Source organism: Alexandromys fortis, unplaced genomic scaffold (assembly GCF_014885135.2).
Source record: "Alexandromys fortis isolate MF-2015 unplaced genomic scaffold, M_Fortis_MF-2015_v1.1 scaffold_190, whole genome shotgun sequence".
Lineage (NCBI taxonomy): Eukaryota > Metazoa > Chordata > Mammalia > Rodentia > Cricetidae > Alexandromys > Alexandromys fortis.
In genome coordinates this window covers 1,061,548-1,078,773 of record NW_026068059.1, presented here as the reverse complement: position 1 = coordinate 1,078,773, position 17,226 = coordinate 1,061,548, and the positions used below count along the sequence as shown (strand labels likewise).

The 17,226-nt window shown below is 44.5% G+C and overlaps 1 protein-coding gene across 1 annotated transcript in view; it reads left to right on the top strand.

Annotated features, from left to right (window-relative positions):
* The window catches only part of Tecta (tectorin alpha), a 69,780-nt gene that overhangs the window by 32,530 nt on the left and 20,024 nt on the right, over positions 1–17,226 (top strand). Inside the window, exons 11-12 of the mRNA XM_050120078.1 lie at positions 7,145–7,706; positions 14,014–14,213. Coding sequence (XP_049976035.1) covers positions 7,145–7,706; positions 14,014–14,213 — 762 coding nt within the window. The remainder of the gene's footprint in view (positions 1–7,144; positions 7,707–14,013; positions 14,214–17,226) is intronic.

Sequence of the window (17,226 nt, the reverse complement as noted above, 5' to 3'; positions counted from 1 at the left end):
TCTAGTTTATCTACAAGAAACTGCATGCCTGGCACAGACCGTGCTTCTCTCAATGGCAATAATGTCCTCATTCGTCATCCCCTTTCCTGAGACCAACCTGTCCTCTGCCTGCTCTGACCTCACTGACCTCTCTCATTCTCCCTGTTGGGTGCCACGGCATCTGAGTTCCAGAGTCTTACTCACGTCTGGAGTACTTGGGGGCCCGCTATGCTGTCTTTACTCACGAAGGCTTTGAGTCCCTCCTTCTACTCTTAAAACCCTCTCATCCATGAAGCCTTCTTGAACCACGATGATGGGAGCAGTAGGAACAAGGAGTCCCGTGAGTTCCTTGGACAGCAGGTAGTCAGCAGCCCCCGTGGCAGAGAAGCTTTCCCTGCTACACTGTCTTATCTGAACCTGATGCTCAGATGCTGCTACCAGCCAGCTCGCCTGGTAGGGTAGACTGTGGGGCTGTTTCACAGGCACGGATTTAGCGGATGAACCTTCCACTCACAGGTTTGCGCTATAACTCATCATCTCTAAAAGGACCTCTTTACATATCGTAGGTTTTCTTTTTGAAATGTTGGAATAAAGTGAACTAAGCAAAACACAATGGGCTACTATTGCCCGAGAGGTCCTCCTGGTTTTAGTTTCTCCTGGGGGTCCATTTAGCTTTGACACAGAGAGGGTACAGCTTCCAGAACAGCCTCCCTTTTACATTTATTGGATAAACTTTCTTCTTGGTATTTAAGGCAGCGGCCTTAGTGTAGCGTTAGAGTGTTTATGTTTTGTTTCTGGTGAAGAGTCTCACTATAGATTGGAATTGTGCCCCATGCACAGTGACATTTGTCAAGTGAATGATTGAGGTGACATCATGACCCTTTTCTTTTAAGGTTCCTGTGTGTTTCATTCTGTTTCTGGTCATTTCTTTAGCAATCTGAGCTATTAAATGGGCCGATGAGGCTAGTGAGGAATATGCCAGGTGTTTGTCTCTTAGGCAGATTAGACTGCTTTTCTTTGTGTGTTTACAGGTATCCATACCTCTCCGTGTGTGTGTGTGTGTGTGTGTGTGTGCGTGTGTGTGTGTCTGTGTTTGTCTCCCTTTATTGATCACCATGCAATTTTTTTTCAATTTTATTTTAAATGTATGGGTATTTTGCCTGTATGTATGTATGTATGTATACCACACATGTGCCTTGTGCCCACAGAGGCCAAGAGAAGACAGTGATTGGATCTCTCCTAAATCAGACAGTTGTGAACCACTATGTGGATGCTGGGAATTAAACCTGGGTCCTCTGGAAGAACAGCCAGAGTTCTTAACCAGTGAGCCATCTCTCCAACCCTAATTATTACTTTTTAAAATTGGATCTCTCAACTGTTAGTGAGCCTGGAGCTAGTAACTGGCTTGATTAGCTTGCCAACACGACTCTTGGATTCTCTGGTCTTTTCCCAATACTGAAGTTGCAGTCATGTGCCAGCAAGCCTGGCTTTTTATGTAGCTTCTGGGAATTTGTTTGTGTATAAACACCTTACCAGCTAAGTCACTTCCCCAGCCTTGAGATCAAAATTCCTAGCAGATGTCTTGGCAGTCGAAGCATCTCACTGTAGCACTTTCTGTCCATCCCATCCTCATCAGAGGCAAAGCAAAGGTGTCGCTCACTGTCTGTGCTATTACCTCACTTTTGTCCTCTCCTCCCTTCACCTTCTCTGATACATTTCTACCCTTAGGTTTATAAATTTTCATGCAGCTAATTACCTCCTTGATATTCACAATACCCTTCAACTTTTTTTTTTTTTTTTGCCTTTCAAGGTTGTTGGATTGTTTCCCCGCTAAAATATATTTGCCTGCTGATAAGCCTTGCCAACCTACTTTACTGCTTCTGCCTTGCCTTGCATGAAGGTGTAGATATCTGAGGTTGTACAGGTTTTCTTTTAACCTCTTCCTAGTCATTTGCACAGATAGCTCATTGGATTCTTGTTGTTTTCGTTTTCTTCCTACTGGTAAGATAAATGCTGTGATGAATGAGGTGACCAAAAGCAAGTTGGGGGAGCAAAGGTTGATTTGGTTTGACAGGCAACAGTGGAAGCCAAGGCAGGTACTAAAGAGTCCATGGAGGAACACTGCTTGTTGACTTGCTCAGCTTGCTTTGTTTTATATAATCCGGGGCCACCAGCCCAGGGGCAGCCCTGCCTCCAGTGGTCTGGGTCTTCCTACATCGATCATTAATGGAAAAAAAAGAAAGTCCCACAGACTTGCCTGTAGACAATCTGATGGAGGCATTTTTCCAGTTGAGCTTCCTTCTCCCCAGATGAGTCTAGCTTGTGTCAAGTTGTCAGGACAATCAATAAACAAAATGAATAAACAAACAAACAAAACAATAAAACCACTAACCAACACATTCACGAACACAACATGCCTCCTCTCTCCTTCAGGGGAGCCAGTTCCCCATTCTCTCTGTGCAATTCCTTTCTTTCCCTCCCATTGTCGGGCAGGCTAAGCCTCACAGAGTCCGGCCACCTTCCAGGCAAGTGCCCTGCCCTGGTCTTGTGAAATGCTCTCATGGATAAGAGCCATAAGGACTCTCTGCACCCTGTTTATCAGTATCCATATCTCCCTTTCCTTTTAAGGACAGCCATCCTTGGATGTGGGCGGGGTCTGCTTAGTCCACCATGACCTCATCTCATCTTAAAGCCTGTCCTTAAAGCCTGTGTTTCCCAGTTTAGGCTACATTCACAGGTAGCACGAGTTATAGCCTCAGTTTATCTTCCCTGGGGTACACATTCCACTCGTAACAGAGGCAGACAGAGAGAAATTAGCATCAAAGAGGTCAAGGGGTCATGAGGACTCCTGGCCAGCACCCTTCTTTCTAAGTGCCATTCTGGGAACAGAGCAGATAGCTTTCAAACTACTGACACGAAGGCCAAGTTCGGGATTCACCAAAGGCTTTTTACTTTGGGAGCCCATGGGATAGATTTAGCAGTTGCCTTGAATTATTAATATGCATTACAGGACCTGCTTATTCAGTGATTTGCATTTGTTTTTTCATGATGTTATTATTAGTCACCACAGCTGAAGAATAATGGCTGTCACCACGACAGTGGGAAATAGAGTACAAGACCAACTGTAGCCCAGAGCCCCGGGCCACCACCGTGCTCCTAGAAATGGAGGACACAAGATTCTGCTATGATTCTGACCTCTGTGTGCACTGCACTGTGCTGCAGGCAATGAAAAAATTAACATGGCAAATAAAGCTAGGAGCAAGCATGCTCTGTACAGACCAGGCTGGGCTATGGGGGACCCTCTCTCAACCTCTTATTAATCTTTGGGGCTTCACTCTGGTATGGTTCAGTTCAATAACCCTCTCTGTACTAAAAGATGAAAATTTAGAAAAGCTGTACGTGTAGGCATGCACATTCATGTGTTTGAGTAAAAGCATGTGTATTCTACACAGCATGCTTGTGGAGGTCATAGGATAATTCTGGATGTTGGTCCTCAAATTCTCCCTTGTCTGCGATAGTGTCTCTCATTCTTCACTGAGCTCACTAGGCCTGCTGGCCTAGAAGCATCTGTCGATTCTCCTGTTTGTGCCTCTCCTCTTCCGTAAGACTACAGGACAAAGGAGATGTACTATTGTGTTCAGGCTTCTATGTGTTCTTGGGATTTGAATCCAGATCCTCATGGTTATATAGGAAGTATTTCCCCCAGTCAAGGAATATGTTACACATGGCATCCAGAAATAATTAAACATGGTTTCCCTCATAAGAGCCTAGTGGGAGAAACGGACCTGCTAACAGTCAACATCAGTGTAATCATGAAGCATGCAAAAATGTTCTGCTTTAGACTTCAGGGAAGGCTTCTTGGAAGAGGTGGCCCAGATCTAAACCTGGAGGAGCCTGTCTAGTAGGCAGAGAATGAGCTGAGAGCATCTTGGTCAGGGAAGCGCCGGGGCAGAACTGAAGTGAAAGTGGAGTGTGGGGTGTGAGCCGAAACTCACAAAGGGAAGCCATCATGGAAATGGTAGCGCGTGATCTCATCTCCAGTAAAATCAGAGCTCCCTGCCACAGCTCTCACACCCACAGGCTTAACCAACATCATCAATCGTGTCTATATTTGCATCTGTTCTGTATGTGTGGATTTTTTTTCATTCTTTCCTAAACTGTGTGGTGTAGCATTGTTACCATGGCATCCTCATCTTACAAGTAACCTGGGGGTGGCCATGCAGGTGTGTCCATCTCTCTGATATTGTCACAAAACATCATCATCTGTTCGACTAACATCTGAATTAGTTCACACACACACACATCCACACACACGCACACCTATAACAACAATAACAAAACAATTCATAATACTTAAGTAAATTTATGATTTCACGTTGAGCTGTGTTCATAGCTATCCTAGGACACATGTGGTCAAATGCCTGATGGACTATGTGTCTAGAGTCTATGAATAGATTGCTGGTATATTCCAGAAGAATCTGAAGTACCCTGGGAGTTGATGTCTTCAGGGGTGATGGATTCAGTTCCCTCTGGGCATGGAAGTACGGATGCGTGATAACTACATCCTTGTGCATTTTACTCACCCTCTGATGCACCTTTAACTTCACCCATCAAACCCTTTGGCATTATCAACCTCCTGCTTTCCTTCCGTCTGAACTCCTCTCTCTGGGGTCCCTATTCTCCCACTCCTTATTCCCAGAGAGAGTCAAGGCAATGGGCTATGACAGGTAGCATCATGGGGCAATAGAGACAGGGAGATCTGAGTTAGTTAGAGACGGAGGCTATGCTTTCTTTCAAGGTTCTCTTTGACAGTGCATGGGCAAGGTTTAATTGCATTGTTTTGCCTCCTTGGGTTGGTATCTCCCATGTGACTTCAGGTAGTAAAGAACCCATAATACAAGACGAGCAAGTTGCACTCATCGGCCAAGATTATTAGCTCCAGGGTGTCTCTGAGCTTCTGTGGCCTCTCCTGTCCTGGTGATCTTCTGGAGGGGGGGAGGTCTGTGTTTGCACATGGCCCACCTACTTTCGCCTTTAAGTTTACAGTTGGGAAGCAAGCTGTGTTCCACCTTTTTTGTCCTCCCTACACCCTTGAGGAATCTTGTCTCTTCACGACTCAATTCTCCCCCGGCCTAGATGTGGACATCTCTCCTTTCTATTGTCCCCAACCTGTGGTGTGGCCTGTCTGATCTCCTCTTCCTGGGGTCCCTATTCTTCCCTTCCTCCATTATCTTCAACCTTCTTTCTCTACGGTCTTTCCCTGATACCCATAAGCATGCTTACTCTTATACCAAAGCCCACCCCTCAAGCTCTCTCCCACCCTTCCTCCCTTTCTAACAGAAGTCCTCTGTGGATCATCTTTCTTTATGGATCTCCTACTTGTTATTTTATGTGCAGTGTGTTTTCTGATCTCATTATTCTATTTAAATTCTCCTGTTAAGATCTTAGATAATGTCCCCTCGCCCAAAGACTGACATCCATGGGTCAGGCTTTCTGTCACGGTCTCTTTGCCTGATGGACACTAAAAACGTGGCCATCCTTGACTGAAGTCCTTCCAGCCTCTCTGTCTTTAGATCATCTTTTATTCCCATAGTTGCATTTGATTTTTCATCAGTACTAAAGTGTGATCATTGTTCATTGTTAGTAAGCTGTTTGATCTTGTCTGGGCTTTTGCTTTGGCTATGCTCCTTCCTCCTCACCTCACCCACCCCTGTGTGTCCTTTAAGACTCCATGTGAGTATTGTCTTCTGCAGGCTCCACTGATTCTGTTCCCCAGGCTGAGTCTGAGGTCCATGCATATCTGAGCCTGTGTCATTGCTTTTATCAGACAGTCTCACTAGCTGTTCAGGTCCTTGCCTTGCTACATGCTGGAAAACGGGCTCTTGCCTTGCCCCAGCCTGGCACTGTGCTTGGCACACAGTAGTTGCCACACTGATGTCTGTTAGATGAATGGATTCTACCTGGACAAATATGCATAGAAGCAGAGCTGAGCTGAGTGTTGAGGGGTGAATGTAGACCTAGTGAAAGGACATAAAGGAAGGACCTTTTTGGTATGTTGGGGGAACGTTCCTTAGAAACAAGCCCCGAGACAGGGCTTCTTAGGAAAGTGAGGGAAAGCCTAGAGGAAGAAATAAAGACTGGCGTTAGGTACTAGGATTCTAAATATTCAGAAAATGACCTACATCATGGAGATGGTCACCAGTGTGGACCATTCATTGGCCAGGGCTTGCCTTTGTGTGGGCTATGGACATCTGTGTATCATTGTACCACAGCCACAGTGCATGGGATGAGGGTCCTGGCCAGGACCAGGAAAAACATCCCAGTTGAATTGTAGGAGATAGTGGGCTAGGATGCTGTGCTTGGTTCATTTGGAAAACTAAATTGTGAGGCATGTAGAAGGTTGTAAGGAGAAGGTGGTCATAATGACTCCTGCCTTTAGGTCGCTTCTAATCTTGCAGGTAAGACAGAAGCACCTATAAGCAGTTGCATCAAAGGGGAGGTTTGGATGTATACCTCAATGACCATGTACACATGTTTGATCTAGAAGAGATATAAGAGAATTCTAAATATGACATGCTGTGCCTGCCCAGATGAGGGAGTGATTCCATTAACCGTGATCTTAGACTCAGAGAATCTTTCTTTATTGGAGGAGGAACATGGGAGCAATTCTGAGGATGAGAGAGATGGGGATGTGTGACGAGTGGTGTGGCAGGTAGAGGAACCAAAAGTCATCCTCAAAAAAAAAATCCCAATGGAATTAATAAATTGGAGATTGCCTAAAATAAATCCACTGCAGAGCTAGAAATAGAAACACAGGAGTTCTAAGTTTTGGTATTTTATTCTCAGTGTTAATTGAATTTTTATTACCCTCTCATTACCTTAGAGAAAACAATTTGAACTCCTAGGGGAAAAGAATGCTGTATAAACAAACAGAAGGCACTGAAAAAAATAGGTATATTAGTGTACAAAGGATAGTCATTTAAGTCTGTTCAAATCCTAATAATAAGAATTGACTGGCATAAACAACATATATACAAAGTCCATGTTCTACCTGGGCAAACCCCCTATGGAATATGTTCTGTCTTTCAATAAACTGATGATTAGGAGATCTGAGAAATCCTTGGGCCAACTGGGCTTTTTCTCTTCTCTTCTCTGTCCATTACAGGTCAATGATGAGCGTTTGTACCTGCCCCTGAAGTTAGGACAAGGGAAGATAAACATCTTTTCTTTTGGCTTTCACGTGGTGGTGGAGACTGACTTTGGCCTGAAGGTTGTGTATGATTGGAAAACCTTCCTGTCCATCACTCTCCCCCGGAACATGCAGAACAGCACCTATGGCCTTTGTGGACGCTACAATGGCAACCCTGATGATGACTTGGAGATGCCCATGGGGCTTCTTGCACTGAGCATCAACGAGTTTGGGCAGAGCTGGGTGAAGAGAGACACCTTCTGCCAGGTGGGCTGTGGGGACCGCTGCCCATCCTGTGCCAAAGTTGAAGGTTTCTCCAAAGTGCAACAGCTGTGTGGCCTCATCCCCAACCAGAATGCTGGCTTTGCCAAGTGTCACAGCAAAGTCAACCCCACCTTCTTCTACAAAAACTGTCTGTTTGACTCCTGTATTGATGGGGGTGCTGTGCAGACAGCCTGCAGCTGGCTCCAAAACTATGCAAGCACCTGCCAGACTCAAGGGATTGCAGTGACCGGCTGGAGGAACTACACGTCCTGCAGTGAGTCCATCTTCTGTCTTTCTGGCTTGCTCCTCTTTATTTATGATAGGTGTGAGAGGCTGTTCTCCCAGCTCCACAGAAGTGAGAGCAAATTGAGAAGAGTAACTTCAGGGTATGCACTTTGTGACCAAGTCTTCTATCTCAAACAGAGGCTGCAGCCTCCTACAGTTTCCTTTCTTTCTCTATAGAGAGGGGTCAACACCATGCATTTGATGGGTTGCCTTGGATAGTGGAATGAGACCAGGTATCTAATGCACAGAACGCCACATACTGCATTTGAATTCCAAGTACACAATAAGATGCTCCCCAGAGACTAACAGGGGAGGAGTTGGATGGTTGGTTTGTTCATTTACTCTTGAACCTCATGGGTCCATAATTGCATGGATAACTTACATACCTTCCTTATATATGTCATTCTGTCTGACACAACATATACATTATATTATACATATATACATATGCATATACATATATACATATATAAATATAGTCTTGACTTCATGACTGTAGAATATTAAGAGCATTAGAAAAGGGAGTAGAGTTCATGGATTCTAGCCTCAACTTGGTCCTTAAGGATCAGTGTAACCCATTCACTTCCCTCCCTGGTACTCAGCTTCTTCTCCTAAGAGCAGCTATAATGCTGCCTGTACCATTTATCCACAGTAATATCAACAGGGTAAAATCAAATCATTGGAATCCCAGCACACAATAAATGCTAGGTGGTAGTATTATATTAATGACTTGCTGTGAGTCAAGCCCTCTGCTAAAATACTCTGATCAATGTTATCTCATTGATTCTTTTCAATAACCCAAATAGGCAAGATGAAATTGAAACTCATAGGAGCTGAGTTACTTGACTAAGGTTAGACAGTCAGGTCTCAATGGCAAGGCTGGGATTTGACCTTCTCACCCCATACCCACGTGCTACACTAGTGGACTATAAACTATAGGAGAAGAGTTAGCTAGAGTACTTACCGGCATTCAGTACGTGCCTGTAGGGAAAGGTTGAAGCCACCGTGGGTCTTTAGTTAACCTGTTACATCCTATTTTCCTACCCTAGTCTCATTAATTATAGCACATTGCTTTGTATAAAAGATCTGATTGTATAAAACGGATGCGAATTAATGCTGGATGCTCAGAACTCTAAATAAAGGGTGCAGCAGGCTTCACAGAGAACAAACTCTCATTTTCATCCTGGAAATGGGAGATTTGGATGCAGAGCTATGGTGTTTTAATGATCAGTCTGCATTCCATACACAGCCATTGGATTGGTGGAAACGGTTTGGGGTGCGGAGAAGAGAGAAGGGAGGGAACCGATACCGAGACTGTATCATCCACGTTCAGTTCTCAAGCAAGGAAGGTGGCGGACAAGATGTCTGTGGACGACTGTCCAGACAAATCAGCCTCTAGTGTTTTTAAACAAATGTGCTCATGAAAGTCCTGGGCCTAGAGCACTCTCCAGGGCTACTGGGGATTCACTGGAGTCAGTGCAGGGGGACTGGAGTGCTTGCCTTCCTCCATGTCTGAAAAACAGGCTCTTGGCAGAGTCACCTGAGCATGGCACGGAATGAGAAAGCAGGTTTCTATGAGGAGCTTCAGCCTGCTTTTCCTTGAGGTCTGTCACAGGGAGCTAGCTCTTTCTCTGGAGCCTTGCTTATTGGCTCTGGTTTTCTGGAATGGCTGAAATGGATTGGATGGGGGTGGGGGGAGGGAGGGACAGTCAGGTATAATGTATGTCAAATGCCATCATTTCTAACTGTGACAACTAAGGTAAGGTATTAAAGGAGCTTCCATCACCGAGACTTCACCCTCAACTAATAGGCCTCAGCTTTTGTCACTTGTGGGAAGGAGAAAGAATTGAGTTAGGAAGCCGTAGGACCCTCTGTCTGAAGGCAGAGTTACTGTGATGGAATTTGACTTGTGACGAGAGATATGAAGAAGAGTTTCCATTTCCTCCTGTCCCCCCGACCAGGTCCTCTTTTCTCTTCAAAGTTCTGCCCCTACACTGGTTGCCTTCTGTGTGTGTTGGTTAACCTAGTCATAGAGACTTCCGTTCAGGGCATCAAGGCTCAAGTCTGCCTGCCTCAGACTGTCAACCTTAGATTCCACCCCTGTACAGGCCAGCTGCCCCCAGTTTGTCCCAGGCTGACACTTCAGAGAAAGGTTCCCAGTGCAGAGTGACTTAGCTTTTCCTGTTTCAGCCTTTCAAACCAGGGGTAAAGATTCCAGATGCGGAGCAGGTGGGAGGATGGTGGCTGTGAATGGGTGAGAAAGAGGGAAGTTAGACCTAGAGGACAAACGTATCCTTTAAGATGGTTTGTGGGTGGTGTGGGAGACAAGGCAGGGTTGCCGGTGGCTTAGCTTTCCAATTTGAGCGAGACATTCACAAAAAGCCTGGCCTGACATGGTTCTTTGAATCCTAGGTGACTTTGACCTCTGGGAAGTTGGGGGTCATCATTCCTCTTAAAATTAACCCAATGCATCATTCACACGTTAGGTATAAGAACGGCACTTTCAGGGAAAAGTAAACCTTTTTTAACTTAGTGGGAGTAAACCAATCTGCCCATTCAACATGCGCTTTATTGGTTACAAGGTAAAATGCCAATTTTTCTCAACAATATCGGCTGCTCCTATCAATGGGATAATTTATTACTCAATTACCTTATTTGTAAATGCATTGAAAACCTCTCTACCCACGTTAAACAAATGGCCTTGGAGGGAAAATGGGAGATAAATGGTCTTAATTACTAACCCCATCTAAAACCCCATCAGCTGAGGCTGGTGAGCTAATTTTAGTTGCTCCAGGAGGGACTTGGAGAGAAGACGGTGAGAACACAGTAAGAGGCATAAACTGTAGCTAAGTAGTGCTTCTTAGCTCTTGCTGTCTCCGGGCCCTGTTCAAGATGTGGCATGTGGACTTTCTAGAGGGGCAACTAGAAAGCAGACAGTGTAAAAGAAAAGCAACTTGGGGAAGAGGGAAAGTGTGTACAGAGACAGCCTTGCCCTGTTGGCCAACAGGAGCTGATGCCTCTCTGATGCCCACCTAAGCACTTGGCATACGAGCGGTCAAAACTGATTAGCATAATCGTTTTGGGGTTCCCCTTCATCAGTGTTTAAACATTAAGGATTTGCTTTACTTATTCCCCCTGCAAGTCTAACAGACTCCTGGCGATTAATTTTTAAAAATGAATAGCTACTACAGCTAGTCCCGCCATCCACGACCCCATCCAAATCGTGGAAGGACAAAGCACCTTTGTTACTCACAGGAAGGAAAAGGAAAGAAGGTACTAGCAGCTTCTAAACGATCTCATTTTAGCAGCTGCTTGGTAAGAGAGTGGCAGCATCACCCCCATTTTATAGGGGAGGAAATAAATGAGTTCAGAAAACATAAGGAACCTGCTCAAGGTGACCCTGCCAGCTAATGGTAGAGTCAGTGTTCTGAGTCAGGTCATTCTGATTCCAAAGAGCTCGTCCGTTCCATTCTGTTCCATTGCTTTTCCTTGGAATCTGTGCACCCTGCCATCCACCCAAGCTCGATTTTTTTTTCGAGACAGGGTTTCTCTGTGGTTTTGGAGCCTGTCCTGGAACTAGCTCTTGTAGACCAAGCTGGTCTCGAACTCACAGAGATCCGCCTGCCTCTGCCTCCCAAGTGCTAGGATTAAAGGCGTGCGCCACCACCTCCCGGCCCAAGCTCGATTTTAAATAGGTCTTCTGGCCTCAACAAGAGTCACATTCTTGGACACAGTACACGTGACCAGTCATCATTCTCCAGCTCTCAGAAGCACATTTGGGACGAGGGGAGCGATAAATCATTTTCTGAAATTTGAAAATTTGATTTTGGCAATCAGGTGTCTATTGATCAGCCACCATGTTTTTTCATTGATGTTTGGATGCCAGGGAAGAATCCAAGGTCTTAAATATGGAGAAAGAGAAATAAGTGCCTTCTGAGATACGAAAATGGCTACATTTCACTACTAATATTCCCTATTAACAGCATTAATGTTATATTAATAAATTAACACTCACTGTCAATACTTTCTCATGATGAAGTTCGCCAGCAGCAGATAACAAGAATAAACTGCAGTAATAGAAAGACAAACCGGTGAAAAACTGAGCATGTCAGCAAAAGACCTGGTCACCTAATCAATAGATTCGATATACAGCAAAGCTGGTTTCAGAGAGCTTGAGGAGAGGAAGGTTTGTCTAATAAATTGTAAGAAGATGGTGGGGAAACTCTCTGGGAAAAATAAGAGTTTAATCTTCCCTTCACTTCTGGATACAACATACAGTCTAGAGATAATAAAGATTAAACATGTAAAAATTGAATTATAAAAGTACTTGAATGAAACAAAGGAGTTTGTTTCCCCGCTCCAATCAAAGCTGTTGAGGGAAACCAGATAAACTTGACCTCATAAAAATCTTTACCTCTCTACATGGCAAAAACATAATTAAAAAAGTGAATTTTTTTCAAAAGAAGCAAAGTCAGAGACAAATGATAAGTATTTCGTAATACATGCGGCACACAAAAGCACATTTTTAATTTGTAAAAAGCACTCACAGTTTAATAAGAAGGAACTTCAACAACACGGTGTGTAATGGATGAGAAAAGGCAATTCTCGGGAGACAGAAAAATGATTATAAACAAATGAAAAGATAATAAGGCTCAAAGAAATGTGAACTAAATGCACAAGCAGCGGAAATAGGTTTCTATTTAACTTTCCACATTTCCAGAAATCAGAAATCAAGACCTCAGGAGACGGAATCTCCTTGTTCATTCACTGGCACACTCTCTTCTCTTCCAGGGCAGTTCAGTAATATCTGCCCCACACTTGAGGGGCCGGTAGCATAGCTCAACGGCAGAGCTCTTACCTAGCAGGTGTGAGACCTGGGTTGGGTCTCCAGCACTGAAGCAGTGGTAGCAGCAGTAACAACAATAATATAGGGGTTCCTATCCTCTGACTTAAAAATTCCACGTTCCGGAACTTACTCTGCAGCCTAATTTATGAGGGCAAAACCATACATACAATGGTATTCACATAAAAGGCACACGCCCTGAAGCTGTGTAAAGACAATAATTTGAGAGCGAATGGAAGAAATATCGTCATTAAAAAGCAATGCTCAGTGAGGTTTGTAGATTATGCTCCCATTTATGTAAAAGCCAAGGCTGCGGAGAAGATGCGTGCGCACGCATCTATGTGCAGAGACGATTTATGCAAGATTCCACTGTCATTTGTTAGTTATTGCACTCAGGCAGTTTGTATTTTCTATGACACGAGGATATTATCTTTTGAACTAAATATTTTTCAAAACGATGATACCATACTATGGTAGTGCTTATGTGAACATACCCATGCCTTAAAATTTTTAGGACTATGCACTCTAAAGGTACCCCTTTACCATTAGATGAAGGATAACCCCCCCAAACCGTCCATATATTGTAGAGTAGAAGTTTCCACATGAATGGTTGTTGTGCTTTTAGCGCGCATTGATTAAGATGGCAGCGTCTATAAAACCTTCAAGCAAGACTTGCTTTAATGTTTGGTTAATACTTATTGAACCCTACATGGCCAGCGCTCTTCCAAGCATACAAATTTAGGTGCTGTTGGTATCTGCATTATCTACACACAGAAGCTGAACCTTAGAGATCCTAAGAAACCTGTTTGTAACCTTCGTTATTCACCAGTATTTTCCCTACCTTCCATGGAAGCAGTTACAGATGCAAGTCAGAACCAGTATCACGTAATTGATTTACACACACACACACACATTTTCAGACATCACGTAGTTCGGGAGTCTTGCTGATATAAACCACCAGTTTAGGTAGACGTGAGGGTCTGTAGAGGTTCTGAGGTGAGGGTAACTGATATTGATAACAGGAGGAGGGCACTACATCATGTTTCTCTACTTGGGACCCAAAGAATGGGCAGTTGGGAGAAGCAGGATATAAATAAGGGGATCAATATGAATGAAGCCCGGGATGCGGGGCTGGTGCGCATGCCTTTTCTAGCCCAAGCGGGGATTTGTTGTGACTGGTGAGTTTTTACAGTGGCAGGCAATAAAGATCGCAAAAGCTAATGCTGAAGAAAGGGTGAAGATTCTGTGAGGAGACTCCAGTCCCTTCTCTCTACACACCAGGCTGTTATTAGAGGATAAGAAACTGGGCAGAGGCTTTTCAAAAGCAAAGGGTATGAGTGAGGGAGAGTGGCAAGCCTCACACCTCTTCCCTCGCCCCACACCCTCTACCTCCCTAAGCGAGGCTGTGAGAAAGCCATTTACAGCTCCTTGTGACTAGTCCCTTCTGTTCCAGCGGTCACCTGCCCTCCCAACAGCCACTATGAGAGCTGTGTGAGCGTCTGCCAGCCTCGCTGTGCTGCCATCCGCCTGAAGAGTGACTGCAATCACTACTGTGTGGAGGGCTGCCAGTGTGACGCGGGCTACGTCCTCAACGGCAAGAGCTGCATCTTGCCCCACAACTGCGGCTGCTACTCGGATGGCAAATACTATGAGGTGGGTATAGGAGGCAGCTGGCCTCTTCCTCCATGCCAGGCTGGCTTCTCTACAAGGCCAAGGGGGCAGCCAGAACTGCCCAGGTTTCCTGCTCTGTTATGACTGACGAACGTGGGGCTTACTGTAGGGTAGGTGAGCTGACGCTGGAAAGTTAAGGAGTGTTCTGGGGAGGCCTTTGCTCTCTGTGAGGTTTGGAATTGCTGCTAGGCCTCACTCTCCTGCCTCCTCTGCATGGGCAAGGCCTCCTCCTCTGTCTCTCATGCCTTTTTGACTGCTTGCCTGTAAATCTTGCTCTGAAAGCTTCTGACAGGGCTCTAGTTTGGAAATACAGTGGCTGTGAATCTGACATTTGTGGCTGTCTCCGTTAAGGATGTTTTTAAGCAGAAAATATGGGGCTGGAGGCTGGGAGGAGGGGCCTGCCCTCTCTGGCTATTGAAGCATCCACACATGTGCCATTTGTCATTCAGCTTCATCCCCAGAAAGTCGAGTCTGGACCGCTTGCCTCCAGCTTTCATCCCATTCTTTTGTTTCTCCCGGGATGGGGGCAGGAGAACAGAAACAGAATGCCGACCAAGAAGCCCCTCTTCCACATTTCCCAAGAAAACATACTTGCTCGCTAAATCATTTTACTATTTAGATTTGGGAGAAGAGGCAGCACTAGGGATAGAACTCAGGTCCTCAAACACGTCGGGAGAGTGTTCTAGTATGGAGGCACATCTCTAGCCCTCTGGTAGTTAACGTTCCATAACACCAAGCTAAAGAAAGCCTTGCCGAGAAGGTCTTCAGCCAGTCCTGTTGCCTCAAGAGCAATCTTTATTTACATGTGAGTGAGCAGACAGTTAATTCCACATGCTGAGCATTCACTGGCCGTGTGCCAGCTACTGTTTGAGTAGCATTCAGAGGACAAGGAAGTGTATTCCCTTAAGGGACTTAGAAATACCTATTCGCGAGAGAAACAAAAATTGTGCTTTAAAGACGGGAACAATTACAAAATAGCATATCAACAAGTGAAAAATGATGCCCCGCAGAGCAGATCAATTTTAAATGAAGGTAGGAGAGCTTGCCAGAAATCTAATTGAAGCGTCTGAACTGGAACTCGACTAGGCAAAAATAAATAATGTCTCCTTTCTGTAAAGATGCTTTGACTCATTTGAGATTGACTGAGCGGCCTTTATTTGGGGAATAAATAAAAGAACAGAAATGTAGGCATTATGCTCAATTTCGTTTTCATTGGAAAAGACATTTGGAGGTTTTATCCGAAAGACAGGGCGAACATAGCATAGAATAGTAGAATTAGTAAAAGGGCTTCTCCAGAGGACTAGGGCCCAACTTAACTCTTGGGAAGATCATTTGGAAGGCAGAGAAAGAAAATCATTTCGGTGTTCTCCTCATCGGGGAGCGATTATAACCAGCTTCCAGACTCAAAGAGCACACTTCTAAACTCTGCTCCTAGCCTGGAGACTGCCCAGATATGTCTGTCTGTTCGCTGTGTCATGTACCCCTCCACAGGGATCCTAAGTGTCAGCGTGGCCGAAGGGAACAGGATCTCACTGTTGGAGGATGACATTGAGCCAAGTGTCTCATTTCCCTGACCTTCTGCCTCCTATGAATGAAATGTAGCTGACAGTGGCTTCTCAATAGGGTCATCCATATGCCCCTTGCTAGTTGCCCAGCCTGGCACTGGGCGTCAAGTCCTTCAGTGATTGGTAGTGCTGTTGTTACGGTGGTGGCTCTTATTCTCTTGAGAAACATTTAGTAAATAAAAGAAAAGATCCAGACATGTTAGTAAATGGTGCATATAGAACACTTGGACTCCCCCAGAAAGTCTCATAACAACCCTCGGCAGCTATTAGTTCTATCAACATTATTATCTGGTTTTCCATCGGAAAGTCAGTGGGATTTTGACAACAGCTTCTATCCGGGAAGTGACAAAGTCACAGAACAAATAATCCACATCCATTTGCCTCAATTCAAACAAGCTCGTAGGCTTGTTTATACAGCAGATTTCTCTGGAAATAAAGAGAGAACACATCTAGTCATTAGCATGTAGGGTAATCACCCAGCTGTCGTTGCCGTGTCTAATTAAGGTAAAGGAAGCAGCATGGGGCCAGGCACTTCCCCTTGATGCTGGTTTCGCAATCAAGTTCTTCTGTGGATGAGTTATTTACCCCTGATATTTATCTACAAACATCAGGTTATCTTGTCCTTTCCCACCAATGTAAAGTCTGTGTTCTTATCAAACATAGGCCAGGCCAAGCACTCAATTATTGTATAAATCTGATAAGAGAAATGAAGCCAGTTTGTGTGGCTTCTGGGTCCCGGGATGTGTTACAGATCTAGGAGGAGCGGGGACCTGGCTCCTGATGTCTTCACTTGGAGGATGAATGACACACTGGTTGGAAGAGCTTGCCCTCTGCTCACCCTTGAATCTGAGTCGCAATCAGTCAGTCTCAGGGTATTGCGAAATCTGTAGTGGAAGAAGAAAACAGGGACCCGAGAGAATCATCGGCCCCTTTGTGCATCTTAAGTCATCTTTTATGTCTGCCAAATTGATATAAATTACGCATCTCTGATCCAAAAATCTGAAATACAAAATGCTACAGAAAATAAAGTCCTTTGAGGACTGACCTGAAGTGATAGGCAAATAAATAAATAAATAAATAAATAAATAAATAAAAATAAATAAAAATAAAAAAAATTCACTCTATGAAACTTTGACACAAGACATGTAAAATATCATATTAAATTATCAGGCTAGATGTAGAATGAATATATGAAACATAAAATGAATTTCATGTTTGAACATGGGTCCTATTCCCAAGATATCTCATCATATACATGCAATTACTCCAATTCCAAGTCTGAAAAACTCCCAAATCCAAACTCCTCTAGTTCATAGTACATATGACAAGGGATGGTCAGCCGGAAAGGCATTGCATAGCCCTTCACTTTCTCTCATAGTCTACTTATTGTGGTCCTCACACGTAGACGGCCATGATTGTTCCCCAACATT